General features: G+C 43.9%; 1 protein-coding gene and 1 long non-coding RNA gene across 2 annotated transcripts; both read right to left on the bottom strand.

Annotated features, from left to right (window-relative positions):
* Window positions 1-567: 567 nt before the first annotated feature.
* Window positions 568-1,359, bottom strand: LOC138929532 (uncharacterized). The gene is made up of 2 exons (XM_070288963.1): window positions 1,253-1,359; window positions 568-1,144 (listed from the first exon to the last, which is right to left on the bottom strand). Exons 1-2 carry the CDS (start codon window positions 1,357-1,359, stop codon window positions 568-570), a joined length of 684 nt encoding a protein of 227 aa, XP_070145064.1.
* Window positions 1,360-11,712: 10,353 nt separating this feature from the next.
* Window positions 11,713-12,734, bottom strand: LOC121502530 (uncharacterized). Its single transcript, XR_005991039.2, has 2 exons — window positions 12,498-12,734; window positions 11,713-12,438 (listed from the first exon to the last, which is right to left on the bottom strand). It is a non-coding gene; the product is annotated as an uncharacterized lncRNA (long non-coding RNA).
* Window positions 12,735-14,961: the final 2,227 nt, after the last annotated feature.

The raw sequence follows: 14,961 nt of genomic DNA, 5'->3' as shown, positions 1-14,961 counted from the left end.
TACTCTACGTTTTGCTTGTGAGCATATGCGAATTCAAATGTGATTTGCATTTTCGCAATGTTTACAAATTAATTTCTTTATTTCTTATATATTTTATTTTCGGTTTGCGACTGGCCACCACAGTACAAATTCTGCCGTGGATACATGCACTATAAGCGGAGTTGTGAACTTTTTGTTTACAAATTTACAATCGAGTATGCAAATGTATTAGCATTGTTGTAAATCCGTGAGGGTTTTCCGGACAAAAAATTCGAATAAAAAAAAGGCGACTAGCAACTAGCGGCCTAGCTGGGGAATTTCCACTCGAAGGCAAAGAAAAGAAGATGAGAAGAACTGCAGTCGCACGAAAAAGTTTTATTGCGCTGGCGCAGCCAGCAGTTCCAAAGGTTAATCGGCTACTACCTTTACACAAGCAGCGTCCGAATTGCCTCGCTATGAAAGCTATACGTTTCGGCTATTCAGTTCGGCTGAGTGCAAGCGATAAGCTTTTTGTTTCACATTGGTTACGTTTTAGATCTATTTTTTTCTTCATGTAAATTCATTTTAACAATAATATCAATCGCTAACCTAGTGCTCCAACATTTCGGCCCCGTTGAAGGCCTCCGGCGCCTTAACCTCCTCGTTAGGAGCGATGTTTATCGGCAGCAATGCCAACTTCTGGATGGCGCGCTTGATGACGCCTCCTGACGTCTGGATGTGTGCTACACGCACTTTACCGTCCGCGCCGACTGTTGTTGCCACCACGCGCCCTGTGAGCCACCGTTGTGGGGGCGAGTTGTCCTCGTGTACGAGCACCAAGCGTCCGACCTCCAAATCGCTGCATCCGGTGCTCCACCTATTGCGCTGCTGCAGGCTGACGAGGTAGTCCTTGGACCAACCGTCCCAAAACTGCTGCTTGAGAGCGGACAGCATTCGCCACCGCCTCAAGTACTCGCATCCGCCCTTGCTGGAGGTTACGCCTGTGTCGGACTCTTGCGGCAGCGAAAGAAGAGCCTGACCGATCAGCAGGTGTCCTGGTGTCAGCGCCTCTCCATCGTTGGGATCGTTGCCAGGCGATGCGATTGGTCGAGAATTGAGCAGCGCCTCTACCTCGACCAGGTGGGTGCTCAACTCGTCGGCCGTTAGCTTGGCGTTGCCGACCCCTCTCAGCAATCAATGTTTGGCGAACTTGACGGCTGCCTCCCACAGTCCTCCGAAGTGTGGTGACCTCGGCGGTATGAAATACCACTCGACGCCTCTCTGAGCCGCGTACCCTCTCAGCTGATCCTCGCTGTGGTGAAACGCTGCGTTCAGCTCCTGCAGCACGTTGCTCGCTCCTACGAAATTCGTGGCGGGTAAATTACCCATTATCTGGTCCATTAGCACTGTTTTGTACCTAAAACAGTGTACGCAGCTAAGGACAATTTTATTGCATGCTCCTCGAGCATTGATGAGCCATATCTGCTGTCTCAAGAGCGATACCAAAACCTTGACACCAGCATGGTAATGAGTCCGATGTAAGTTGCGAAGATACAACGAAACAAATTCTGACTTCGATGGCAGTAACAACGGAAATTTGGCATCATACGGAATTGGCGCGTTTTATAATCTTCCCCCAACCCGAATTAGTTGAAACTTCACACCATCTATTTCGCTGGAGTGTATGAAAGGATTTAGACGTTGTAGATGTGGACTCAAACTTTCAGATTTCTCTATCTTGACATATTCTGACTCAAATTCAACTCTTTGCAAGACTTGGACCATCCTAAGAAACGACAGCTTCAGTTCGTTGGCCGAAATAACAACATCGCGTTGACGCTTCCTCCCTTGAATAAATCGATTTACGTATGCCATGATCCGCATTAATTTATTAAATGACGAACATCGTCCAACAAGTTCAATAAAGACATTCGGTTGGTTTTTTGTGACGGAACATACTGCTACGCTTTTTTTATTCTCGGACAACTGTAACTCCTGTGATACCTCAACCCGATGAGAACTAGGCCACTCGTCTGGATTTCGCAGTAAGAATTCAGGTCCATTTTCCCATAGAGTACGCTTCAAACCCTCTATATCTGTTCCACGTGACACTAAGACAGCCGGATTCTCTTCTGTAGGCACATGACGCCAGACTATATTCTCTGAGAGTTCCTGGATTTCAGCAACTCTATTCGCGACAAATGTTGCTAAAGTAGACGGATCCCTCTTTAACCAGTATAGAGTGACTTGGGAGTCCGACCAAAAATTAACGCTCTCCAACTCTATCTTGTGTAGCAAAGGAGATACTTGAGTCCATAGCTTAGCCAGCAAATGCGCTGCACATAATTCGAGCCTTGGAATTGATTTGGTTTTTAGCGGGGACACTCGTGACTTAGCGGTTAGCAGTCTCGATAACCTATTTGTCCCAGCCACCGTGCGAACATAAATGCAACAGCCGTAGGCGTGGCTCGATGCGTCAGCAAATCCGTGGATTTGAACAGCGTCATAGGCTGACAGACAGATATATCGAGGAATGGATATCTTGTCAATCTCTGATAAATTCTGCTTAAATTCGTTCCAACTTGTATGCAATTTCATGGGAACTGATTCATCCCAATCTAGTTTTTGTCGCCAAAGCTCCTGAAGCAAGATTTTTGCTCTTGTGATCAACGGACACAATAGCCCCAAGGGGTCAAACAAACGAGCTGTGACGGACAAAATGTTGCGTTTCGTGGGAGGTAAGGATTGAAACGAATCCTCCAAACTATAATGAAATGCATCATTCTGAGGGTTCCACCTCATTCCAAGCGTCTTAACGGACTCAGAGGTGTTAAATATAAGAGATTTTTCTGGTCCCTGGTTAGTCATCAAACTTGGATGATTTGCTGCCCATTTGGCTAGATGGAAACCCCCTAACTCCAAAACCTCAGTGACTTCCTTGCGAATCACTTCCAATTCGTCCAAACTGTTCGCTCCTGTAAGCATATCGTCGACGTAAAAGTCGCTCGAAATTACTTCCGCTGCCACCGGATGTGATTTAGCGTAAATTTTTGATAGCTCAAAGAGACAACGAATGGCTAAGAATGGAGCTGAGGCTGTCCCATAAGTGACAGTGTTTAGGCGAAAGGTTTGGAGAGCTTGAGTAGATTTTTCCCTCCACAAAATGAGTTGGAAATTTCGGTCTTCATTGGCAACGTTTACTTGCCTATTCATCTTTGAAATATCTGATGTCAAGGCATATTTGTTCAATCTAAATCTTGCCAAAATAGCGTAAAGCTCCCTCTGAATAGTTGCACCCACCATTAGTGTCTCATTTAATGAGATCGAGGTTGACGTTTTACTTGACGCATCAAAAACAACTCGCAACTTTGTGGTGCTACTATCAGGTCTCAGGACACATTGATGTGGAATATAGTAGTGTTGTCCTGGAGGAGGCGTTGGAAGCCGTGACATGTGCCCAAGGTTAAGATACTCTCTCATAAACTCGTGATACATGTCTTGCAACTCGCAGTTATTCGCAAGTCTGCGCTCCAACGAAAGAAATCTGCGTCTTGCCGTTTCGAAGGATAAGCCTAGAACACTTGGATTTGTCTTGAATGGCAGCTTCACCTCAAAACGACCTGAAGAAAGTCTTTTTACTGTGTGCTCGAAATGCTTCTCACAAGCAACTTGTTCAGCTGTGTAAACAGCCTTCGATCTCTCAGGGACTTGTTCCAACTCCCAAAATCGTTCCACCAGAGAGTCGAGAGAACTTATATTTTCACTGACAGTGACGCTGCCTACTTGAGCTTGACTCGCTAAGCGTTGAGTGTACTTTCCCGACACAATCGATCCTAATAATGTTTTCTGAAGCGAAGGATGGTCGGAACCCAATTTTATTTGGCCTACGCTTAGAAGTTCAAAAAAGGATTCTGCGCCAATAAGCAAGTCCACTTTTGCGGGCTTGTGAAAACGAGGGTCTGCCAATTCAATGTTTGCTGGAATTTTCCATTGGGCATAATTGACCTCATAGTCAGGTTGATATGATGAAATTGACCTTAACACCCAAAAATCGGTTGCGAAACTATGATCATTGACGCGAGAGTGAATTGACGTGTGCACCTTGTGCCGCACTACCGAATCGTTCTTCCCGACAGTAGTAATATTCAAATAAGACTCCTCCCTATGTAGCCGTAAACGTTGTGCCAAATCTTCGGCCATAAAGTTTATTTGCGACCCGGAATCTAAAAGAGCTCGTGCTAATTGAAACTGTCCGAATCTATCCCGCACCTTAACGACGGCAGTGGCAAGAATCACTTGGTCGCTACTTGCAACATGACATGAGTGGGCTTGATTTGAATGATCAAATGCTACAGGAAACGACTGTGACTGCACTTGAGAACCTGATCCCGAAGCTACAGGTTGCTGCTCTACCCCATATCTGTGAAGAAGTGTGTTATGAGGCTTAGAGCAGACGCGACACTTTGTTGCTTTGCATTTTTTAACTGGATGACCAGGATTTAAACAATTTATGCACAGCCGATTATGTTTCGTAAAATCAAAACGCTGAATCACGGACAGAGCCATAAAGGCTTGGCAACTACCTAAATTATGATTCGTCGCTGAGCAATATTGACATTTCGAATCTGGTTTGTGATCTGCTTTTGTGCATGAGAATGACGATTTTGAGTATCCCTTATTCGAACCTTGGCTAGGCTTCCCTTTACTTTTCGTTGATTCCTCAGCAGCTAAATGCTGGTATCGCCGATTCAACTGAAACGCACAATCAGACCATGTCGGCAACTTATTGTAATCTAGCTGCTCCTCAAATCGGGATTTTGTTGTGTGATCTACCTTGGACATAGCTATGTGAATAAAAATTGCATTATTGATCTCCTGTTCACTACCCAACGACTGCAATGATGCATACAGAGCCGATATCTCATCAACAAGAGACCTCAAGCCTGATGCAGAGGGTTTCGATACCTGGGGAAGGTCAAACAACTGAGAAATCGTGTCGAAGAAAATCAAACATTTATTGTCGTACACGTTTTTCAAGCTAGCCAATGCTTTCTCATAATTTAACTCGGAAATTTGAAACGCCTTTACAGTTCCTAATGCATCACCTGTTAGACATGTAAGCAAATGGTTGAACTTTTCTACCTTTGTAAGGGATGGAGCGTTATGAACTAAACTCTCGAATAGACTTATAAAATTTTTGTAGTCCGAATGTTTTCCACTAAACTTCGGCAGATTCATTTTTGGTAATTGCGATGAATGACGATAACCACTGAAATCCCCTTGACTGATTCTCTGAGGTTCAACTTCTATCATTGCGGAGCGATACAATGCCTTTGTAATGATACATGCATCCTCAACCGACGCTCTCAGATCATTTTCTGAGTATAGTATATCAATGTCTGCCTGGATATCCATTAGTTTTTTACAGTACGATTCGAGAAGTTGCATTCGATATTCCATTTGAATTTTGTCGAATGAAATAGTTCTTTCCTCAAATGCCTTTTTCATTCGCTCGATGTCACTCAGAACCATATCGTGTTTCTGCATAGCCATCAAAAGTTTTGCATTTGGCTTTGCAGCCGAATCTCTTTCAGCCATTTTGAAATTAATTGGGAATTAATAAAAATGCTCCAAATGTAATGATTGGCTCTAAGTTTTAATAAATCACTGTCGCAAATGATTCCGTAATTATTATTCACTTGCATTGTTTTCATGCGTTTCCTTAATTTTCTTCTGTGCTTGACTACGTGCTAGCTGCATGACATCAGGCGTTTTCAACAAGGTATCATCCTGTAACGACTTAATGTTTCTTAGTAATTCATAGTCCTTTCCGTTCATGATCATATTTTGACCAAAACACAAATAATAAGGTGAAAATCCGGTGCTACGATGATTGTTCGCTCTTAAAGATGCGCTAATTTTGTCTATATTCCTATCCCAATCGGTATGATCAGTCCCGATATAAGCTCTTATGGCGGCCAGTACGGATCTATTTACTCGCTCGCTCGCGTTGGCTTCGGGAGAGTAAATGGCTGTACACACATGTGCTACGCCGAATCGCGTTAGGAAAGCCTTAAAATATCCAGATTTAAACTGTGATCCGTTGTCCGTTAGTATGGATTCCGGAACTCCGAATGTACAGAAGACGTATTTCACCAAAAAGTCGCAAATTCTATCAGAAGTAAACTTTCGTAATGGGTGCAAGAAGTGAAACTTCGTGAAGTTATATCGACGATAATAAGCAGACCTATGTTACCGCTCTTGGATCGCGGATATGGTCCTAAGAGATCCATATAAAGTTTCTGAAACGGTCTTTGGGAAGTTGTTGGATTCCCCATGGGTGGTCTTAATATTTGATTAGGACTTTTAGTCGACTTGCAAATGCAACAGTTAGCTACGTAATCACGGATTTGGGTCACCATACCAGGCCAAAATAAATAACGCTTCAATTTCTCAATCATTTTGGACATGCCTACATGAGCTGAATCTGGGGCATCGTGTGCTCGGTACAAGATTGCGTTTCGTAAGGCTGTCGGGACCCAGAGCTTCCAAGCATCCGCTGTTTGTAGGGCATCTCCCTTTGCGATTTCTGTTCGTTTGTATACAAACTTACCCGATATTTTCAGATCAGGCAATCTTGCTTGATTTGTTTGGATTTGGTCGATCAGGCTTAGGTATTCCTCCGAATCGAATTCGCTAGATGACAAATCAATGATTGGGCCTGCGTCTGTGACTTCCTCTAGGTTAGATTCTTCACAACGCGACAGCGCATCCGCAACTACGTTCTGCGAGCCGCTTCTGTGCTTTATACTAAATGAGAAACCCTGCAGCTGGATTGACTATCTAGCCAATCGTCCTGACAGGTCTTTCTGCTTCATCAGCCACTGTAAGGACGCGTGATCTGTCACTACACAAAATTCCTGCCCCTCTATATAAGCACGAAACTTTTTAATCCCTCTAATCACTGCTAAGCACTCTAGTTCGGTCACAGAATAGTTTCGCGTGCTTTCGTCAGCTTCTCTGACATGTACGCTATTGGTAACTCAACGCCGTCTTCATTTTCTTGGGCTAATACGCATCCAAGTCCATACAGACTAGCATCGCAAAGCAATATGAACTTATTATGAAAATCTGGGGTTCGTAACACAGGTGAGGAGGTCAGTTTCGACTTCACTAATTTAAATGCCTCTTCAGCTTCCGGATCCCAGCTAAACTTACGGTTCTTCTTAAGCAATTCCGTGAGTGGTAAGGTGATCGTAGCATAATTGTCTACGAATCGCCTATACCAGCCTGCTAGTCCTAGGAACCTGCGAAGTTGTTTGACTGTCGTCGGGATCGGAAATGTGTCGATTGCGCTAACTTTGCCTGGATCGACTTTGATCTGTCCATACCCTATGATAAAGCCTAAGTATTTAATCTCGGTCATACAAAATTTCGACTTCGCTATATTGATAGTTAAATTAGCTTGCCTCAACTTCACCGCGATTTCTTCTAACAACACCATGTGGGACTCGAAATCTTCCGACAGAATTAATAAATCGTCTAGGTATACGAATACCCTAGGGCGCAAATGTGTTGGTATCACGGCGTCCATCAGTCTGCATAGTGTTTGTGCTGCGTTACACAGGCCGAACAGCATTACTTTGTATTGATACAAAGGCCTGTTGGGGATCGTGAACGCTGTGCACTGCCTGGACTTCTCCTCGAGTGGAATCTGCCAGAATGCGTGTTTCATATCGAGACCCGTTATGTAACGCGCTGGTGGCAATCTGCTAAGGATTCCGTCTACGTGAGGGAGTGGATAGGCGTCTTTTATGGTTAGCTTCTTCACCTCCCTGGAATCCAAACATAACCGAACTTTTTCTCCTCTCTTCACCAGCACGCAGTTACTGCTCCACGGGCTTCGAGATTCTTCGATCACGCCTAACGCTAACATATTCTCTACTTCGGCAAACATAAGTTTCTCCTTAGCTGGTGAGATGGGCCAATGCCTCTGTTTTACCGGCTTCGCTTGACCAACGTCTATGGAATGTTCAATTAGTTGAGTTCGACCTAATCCTTCTGACTCGTAAGAGGGAAGCTTAGAGATTACAGTCTCTAGCCTCTTCTGTTGCTCGATCGAAAGAACATGCGTTTTCGGGCTATCGTCCGGATCTTCGTCTCGCCCTACGTCAAGTTCAGCTACACTTCCGGTCTCTTCCATTATTTTGGACAATAGACCGAAGTCTCGCCAGAAATCAACTCCCAGATATATATCTTGCTTCAGCCCTGGAATCACAAAAAATTCGACTGGATGTGTACGATTTCGATAATTGATGTCTGCCACGAGTCTGCCTACGACGGGGCACTCGGAGTTATTCGCGGTTTTAATGCGACCTGAACATTTTCGTAAATTTGGGTTCTGAGCTAAGTCTCTAGCAGCGTTGCCTCCGATACAGCTTATCGTTGCTCCTGAATCGAGTAACGCCACATAGCGCTTACCCACTAAATCGATTTCCGTGTATAAACGGTTATCGGAATTCATAAAAACTGCTGCTTTCAACTTTTTCCGGTTCTTTCGAACCTTGTTCCAAAATGATCGTGCTCTTAGTGTTGAACGTCCGGGTTTGCGAGTGTCAATACTGCTGCAAACGTCTGCGAATATTCTTCGTCTGGCTTCAGCGTACTGTGCTTCACGTATATGATACGGTTGGTTAACTTTTGCTGTGTTTGGGTGTACTTTTTGCAGATTTGAAACTTCACACGGTTCTGTCTGCGTACCACTACTGGATTTTAATGTTTCGGATGCGACGCGTGGATTTTGGCCGACGCATCCCTTTGTCGGTTTTCCGATGGTCTACAGTGCTGACAGTTTGGCTTAAAAGTGTTCTTGGCTCCGCATCCATAACAGAAGATGCTGCGAACTTCGAGGCACTCGTCGAACCTATGGCCTATCTTATCGCAGTTCCAACATCTTATCTGATTAGTCTGTAGGGCTGACACATCTTCTCGACCTACATCCTCAGATTCCTGTTCTAGTTGAGCAATATAAGGTTGTGTTCCAACTTGGTTGTATAATTCGTACATGCTTGGTGGAATTATCGCAGTTCCAACATCTTATCTGATTAGTCTGTAGGGCTGACACATCTTCTCGACCTACATCCTCAGATTCCTGTTCTAGTTGAGCAATATAAGGTTGTGTTCCAACTTGGTTGTATAATTCGTACATGCTTGGTGGAATTTCCAATACCACTCATTCGCTTTGCCGGTAAAGAACAGATGTAGGTGATCACAAAGAAGCTGATGATCTCCGTTCAAGTTTTGTTGGGCTAGTGCTTGCACTCTGTACAGAAAATCCTCTGTCTGCAAGCCATCTTTGGCTCCATCAAATTTGATGTGCCAACTCTGGATAATACCGGGCACCTTCTCCGGCTGCACCGAAGTGTGCGACCTCTCAGAGTTTCTACTAGATTGTCGATTCCCTAATCTCTCGTTTTGCTCCCTGTTCGGTAAATTCAATCCTGACCCTGGCTGAGCTTGACCTACTGCGAATGCTTGTCCCTGTGTTACATTGTTCATGCTTCTCCTACTCGGGGATTGGGCATTCTGTTCGAGCTGCAAATTCGATATCTGTGACTGTATGAAAAGAGTCAAATCCTGCATAAGCTTCTGTTGCTGAGACTGCATTGCTGCTTGAACTACTCTACCTATTTCTTCGACACTCTCTGCTCTAGATGAATCGAGAATTGATGGTGTATTAGCGCTTCTATCGCGCTGCTGCGCCACGTTACTACGTTGCTGAGACCTAGTAACCATACCTCTGCGTTGCCCCAAACTTCGACCTCTTCTTGGTTCATTCCTGTTACGGCCTCGGTTTGTGATAAGACTGCTGCTGCCTTCGCCAGCGTCATATTCATTGGGTGCTCTTCCTGACTCGGATCTTTGTTCTGCATCTGCCAATTCGGCTAACAAGTTATTGTTCGATACTGACAACTGCTGCACCGTGCATGGTCGATCGCAAGTCGGACACGAGTTCGTTACTGACAAGTGATCTCTAATACATTGATGATGAAATCGATGATTACAAGGAGAAGCTGCTGTCAGATCGTTCACGCTTAAAGGTCGTGTGCATAGAATGCAAACACTTTCGTCATTATTAGAAGCGGCTGCTAAATTCTCTAAGCTATGATGAATAGGCATTTTCTTCTTGCGTATCTGTTATTGGTTGCTTAATATTTTCAATTTATGGTCTTTGTTTTTCCAGCTAGTTTCTGTCGAATACCTTCTTGCTGAGCGTTCTCTCCTAACCAACTCTATACTAATATTGTCTATATTGTCGCGGCTTTGTAGGTTTGTATTCGCTGTATTGGTCATCCATCGAAGTTCCTCCACTTGATATTCCTAAATACGCGTACAGTACCTTTTGCCAGTAGTCTAAACTGTCGCCTTTGGATAGTATTCTGCGCTCGGTTAGTACTGGTCGATAGTACCACGAAGTTTTGATAACATATCGCTATTCCAAGCTACTAATTCCGAATTCGCTTCCCTCTACCTATTGAACGGGAGTTTGATCCACCTAACTAATTTCAGGGTCGAGTTTTTGCGCCTGTGAGTGAGTTCGTTGCGGTCGCCTTGATCCGTAAGATCTCGAATCGAAGACGCAATTCCGGCTAAGAAGTCCTCAACTCGCAACTAGCAAATCTCTAGTATAAAATAGTAACAATTTCTGCTGATTAAATTAATTACAAAAAAATTCTTTTGGATGGATAGTCGAGCATTTTCATGGGCTAAAACCACTCGAAGGTCCTGCACCTAAAACAATAGGTATTTGCGGCTCCTGCGAGTTGCACTATAGCTTGATATTCTTCTTCCTCTTATTTCTCAAATGCAGATAACGGTCTTTGGCCCCACACGTTGGGCGCCATTTTATTTATGTAGTAGCCAAGAGGCAGGTGCTCACTAGATACTGTGGGTTTTCCAGTGTACAATCGGATCGGTATTTGTGCACTTCTTGCTATGCTCGGTTCAAAGCTCGTCGGATATGGCGTGGGCCTTCCTCACCGATAATAAGTCACACCCTTTCACTACTGTAATAAAAGTTTAAGTGCACATTCTGTAAACTAAATGATTGGTCAACGGTTGAATTAATCAGACGTACGGACGGACCCTAAAGAGTAGGTATAAGAGAGGAACACTCGCGTTGTGGGTGGCTGAGGTGTCGTTCGCCCCCACGTCTTTACCCTCCCTGCCGTGGTAAACTCTGATAAATTAAGTGTTACCCCTTTACTAAGTTCATCTTTTCGATCTTAGCTCATTCTAAAGTTATTCGACATCCACTTGCTGTATTAACATAGACCAAAAATATACGTTTTTACTCCATTATTATTTCGTTAAACTTCAGGATAATTCATAATTCTGTCTCTTACAATTATTCATCATTTTCTTAACCTCTCTAGTCCCCAGCTATTTATCTCTACGTTAATTGAAATTTAAGTAAACACACGCGTAAATATGCGGCTCGCTTAGGATCCCGTTTAAATTATACATACGATCGATATATATTTACAGAATAAATCAAAAATGCGGCTTTTGTGCCGATTTACTTTCGATATATTGACTTACGCTCAGATCCTCCGCTGCTGGTTCGTTGGGCCCATCGAAGTTGCAGGTGCTGATGGCTGTTAGTTGGAAAGTTCAGAAACGATATTTAAATGGGACGCTCGCGTTCGCATTCACATATTACGCTAAATGGCAGAAAAGCAACAACAATATCAGTTACTTTCTAGCTAACGTTACGCATTACTCTAAATTTAATCGATCTCAAAACTTCTCTACATCCTTCGGGTTACTGGAATCATCTAGCGTGAGCTCGCCGCGACGCGCCTCCAACTTCTTCGACAGGTCACATGCCTGCCGCGCAAGCGAGCTCTCTATCCGGCTGCGCCTGCTCCTGCCTAGTCTCCGCTCAGCTACCTTCGCTGCACCTCCACTGTTCCTACTGGCTTATGCTCGAAAAGGTAATGCTTAGCCGCTGTCCATACAGCCGAATCGCCTTAGTTGGGGCTGCACGAGGCCGGTTACATTACTCCGAGAACTCAGACACAGGCCGCCTCTGGTCTGACTCTTGGAGATTTCTCGCTCCCGGTTTAGTGCGGTCGCACTCGGATCGCTATAGCTCCTTGGCAGCCGACGTGGCAAAGCAGAGGTACCCAAAAAGTAGGGTTACGCGCACGTGCTGCGTTGGCCGCACGTCGACGTCTCTGCCGCTGTAGGGCCTCCGAAAAGTTAGGTTATGGCCGCTCGTGTCGCACAGCGTTGGGCTGCACGTCGACGTCGCTGCCGCCGTAGGGCTTCCAAAGAGTAGGGTTATGGCCGCTCGGTTGCACCGCGTTGAGTTGCACGTCGATGATCGCCAACTTCTGCCGCGTGTGGCTGCCACGCCGGCGATACGCCTACGCCTAGCGAAGGACGTAAGAGCCGTCGCCTAGCGCCAAACTAGCCCTGCACAACAAAAGGGTTAACTATACTATAAACTCTGCCGTTCCGTAGTTAATATTTACCCGTTCTCACTCGTGCACAACACTTATTAAGTTTTGTCACTGGTCTCTTGCTGGCACTTTACTATTAATTCGATTGAAACTGTATACTCCACGTGCCGGAATTATTATAGTAAAAATGATCTACGATGCGTGTGCTTTGCTCTGGTTTTCAATTTCAAGTGAGCGAGCGTCACAAAATTTCTCTACACGCAGCGTGCCTTGCATAGCAAACGAGCCAAAAGCTACGGAACTTTTCCCAAATCCTCTCTCGTGCTCTCGATGCTGGAGGACTGGAGGAAGGAAAAATAAGCAAAAAATCGTACGATTTCGCTGGCGCTGCGAATGCAGGTAGAAGAAAAACGGCATGTTCTGGAAGGCGCTACCCTACACTCTAGTCGCGGCATATGCGTTTCGATGGGTCGGTTCTATCATTTAAACTTACGATTATACTTATTTATATTTTCCTATTTGTTTTCTCTGCCCTTACCCTCTGACCCCTACAAGCGAGAGCGGGCTGAGGAGCTTTGCAGAAGCGGGAGCGCTTCGGAGTCGCGCGGGGGGGAAACGAAAGCTCCTGACCTGAACAATAGGGCTTGGGATCGAGTAAAAGCAGCGGATAGCAGCATTAGTGAGAGGGCTGCATCATATTTTGTAACAAACATGATGAAGCTAAAAAAGAAATTTGGTATGGGAGCAAAGCAACAGAAAAAGAAAGTGGTGAAAAAATCTCTTGCATCAATCATCAAAAAGGCAACCATCGAATTGCGAAAGCATAAGCCACTCGACATATTGAATGCTGTTAAAGTGGCACGCAGTGCAGTATCGAAATCAATGGGATGTAAGAAAAATGTTGTAACTCCACGGGTAATAGCAGTTCCAAAAGTTGGTGGTTTTTTACCATTGGTACCTATTTTAACAGCCCTTAGCGCTGTGGGTAGTTTAGCGTCAGGTAGCGCTGCAATTGTAAAATCAATTAACAATGCAAAGATGGCAAAGGCACAACTTGAGGAAAACCAGAGACATAACAGAAAAATGGAATCTGTATCGTTGGGTAAAGGCTTGTACCTACAACCATACAAGAAAGGCTATGGCATATCATTTTCAAAAAATAATAATAAACAAAAAAACTATTAAATGAGCTACCCAAGAGAGCACTTTCCAATTTTGATATATTGAAGTTTGCCTTTAAAAATATTCCACATTTTCGGGGGGTTTATATGAGAGATGACATACCCAAAGTACCACATTATTCCGAGTGTGGAATAATAAATTTAGCAGACTCATCATCAGAAGGAACGCATTGGGTGGCGTATTATAAGAAAGGATCAGACTCGTACTACTTTGACAGTTTTGGTAACTTGCAGCCGCCTTTAGAAATAATTAGATATTTAGGGGAAAAAATAAGATATAATTATCAGCGTTTCCAAAAATTTGGTACTTTTAACTGTGGGCATTTATGCCTTAAATTTTTGCTAGACTGTAATTCTTCCCATACCCTTCGTAACCACTTCACATGAAGTGGACACTTTGACCTTTTACAAAGCTAGACGTTCTATCCCTTGAGACCGAATACCATAGTACAAGTGGATAGCAGTGGGAGGAGAAATATGCTCCTTGGCGGGTATAAATTCAGGGCCCTCGTCTAGGAAAAATATCATTCAGCGACCAGCATCAGCAGCAACAACAGCAGCAGCAACAGTAGCATCATGAACCGCTTTACCACCACCACCACCAGCTCTACCAGCTCCACCAGCTCTACCAGCTCCACCGACTCCAACACCGCATCTAGCTCCAACTAATCCGCCTCATCCAACTCAACCGCCTCCAACCTCCCCACTGGGGTCACGCAGGAGGACATCGATGCCCTTTTGAGGGATATTGAGGAAGACCCTCAGATGCAGGCCTTCAACGCCTGCAGAGTGAAAAGGAAGTTAACCTTTCACAAGCTGTCGATAAATATGCCCTTTCATATTTATTCGGCCAGGCGGGTGACGGGAAAGTTCGGCACCAATATTATGGTCGAACTGGATACAAGAAATGTACTCCTCCCGGATAGGTTCTCGCAGCTTAAGGATGAGGTAATCCAAAAGATTTCTTCAGGGTCGTATTCTCTCCAAAAGCTGAAGGATGGGAATGTTATAATAGATTTAAGTACAAATTTCAATAATTAAATAAAACAAAAATTTTTTTTTAAATTACAAATTTTTTATTGGGAAAAGGGACTTGGGAAAATTCTTTTTCAGCTTTTATATTTCAGATTAAAAATGAAAACAAAAATAAATAAAAACAAAAATTTTATATATACAAAAAATATTACAAATTTTTTATTGGGAAAAGGGGCTTGGGAAAATTCTTTTTCAGCTTTTATATTTCAGATTAAAAATGAAAACAAAAATAAATAAAAAAAAAATTTTATATATATAAAAAATATTACAAATTTTTATTTGGGAAAAGGGACTTGGGAAATTTATTTTTCAGCCTTTAT

The sequence above is a fragment of the Drosophila kikkawai genome, unplaced genomic scaffold (genome assembly GCF_030179895.1).
Source record: "Drosophila kikkawai strain 14028-0561.14 unplaced genomic scaffold, DkikHiC1v2 scaffold_291, whole genome shotgun sequence".
NCBI classification, from domain to species: Eukaryota; Metazoa; Arthropoda; class Insecta; order Diptera; family Drosophilidae; genus Drosophila; species Drosophila kikkawai.
This window is presented reverse-complemented; position numbering and strand designations above follow the sequence as displayed.

Excerpts from the sequence above, each read along its gene's own strand:
- LOC138929532 (XM_070288963.1), bottom strand. The coding sequence starts at position 1,359 with ATGGACCAGATAATGGGTAATTTACCCGCCACGAATTTCGTAGGAGCG. Across the intron at positions 1,145-1,252 it reads AGCGAGGATCAGCTGAGAGG|AGGGGTCGGCAACGCCAAGC; the intron begins GTACGCGGCTCA and ends TTGATTGCTGAG.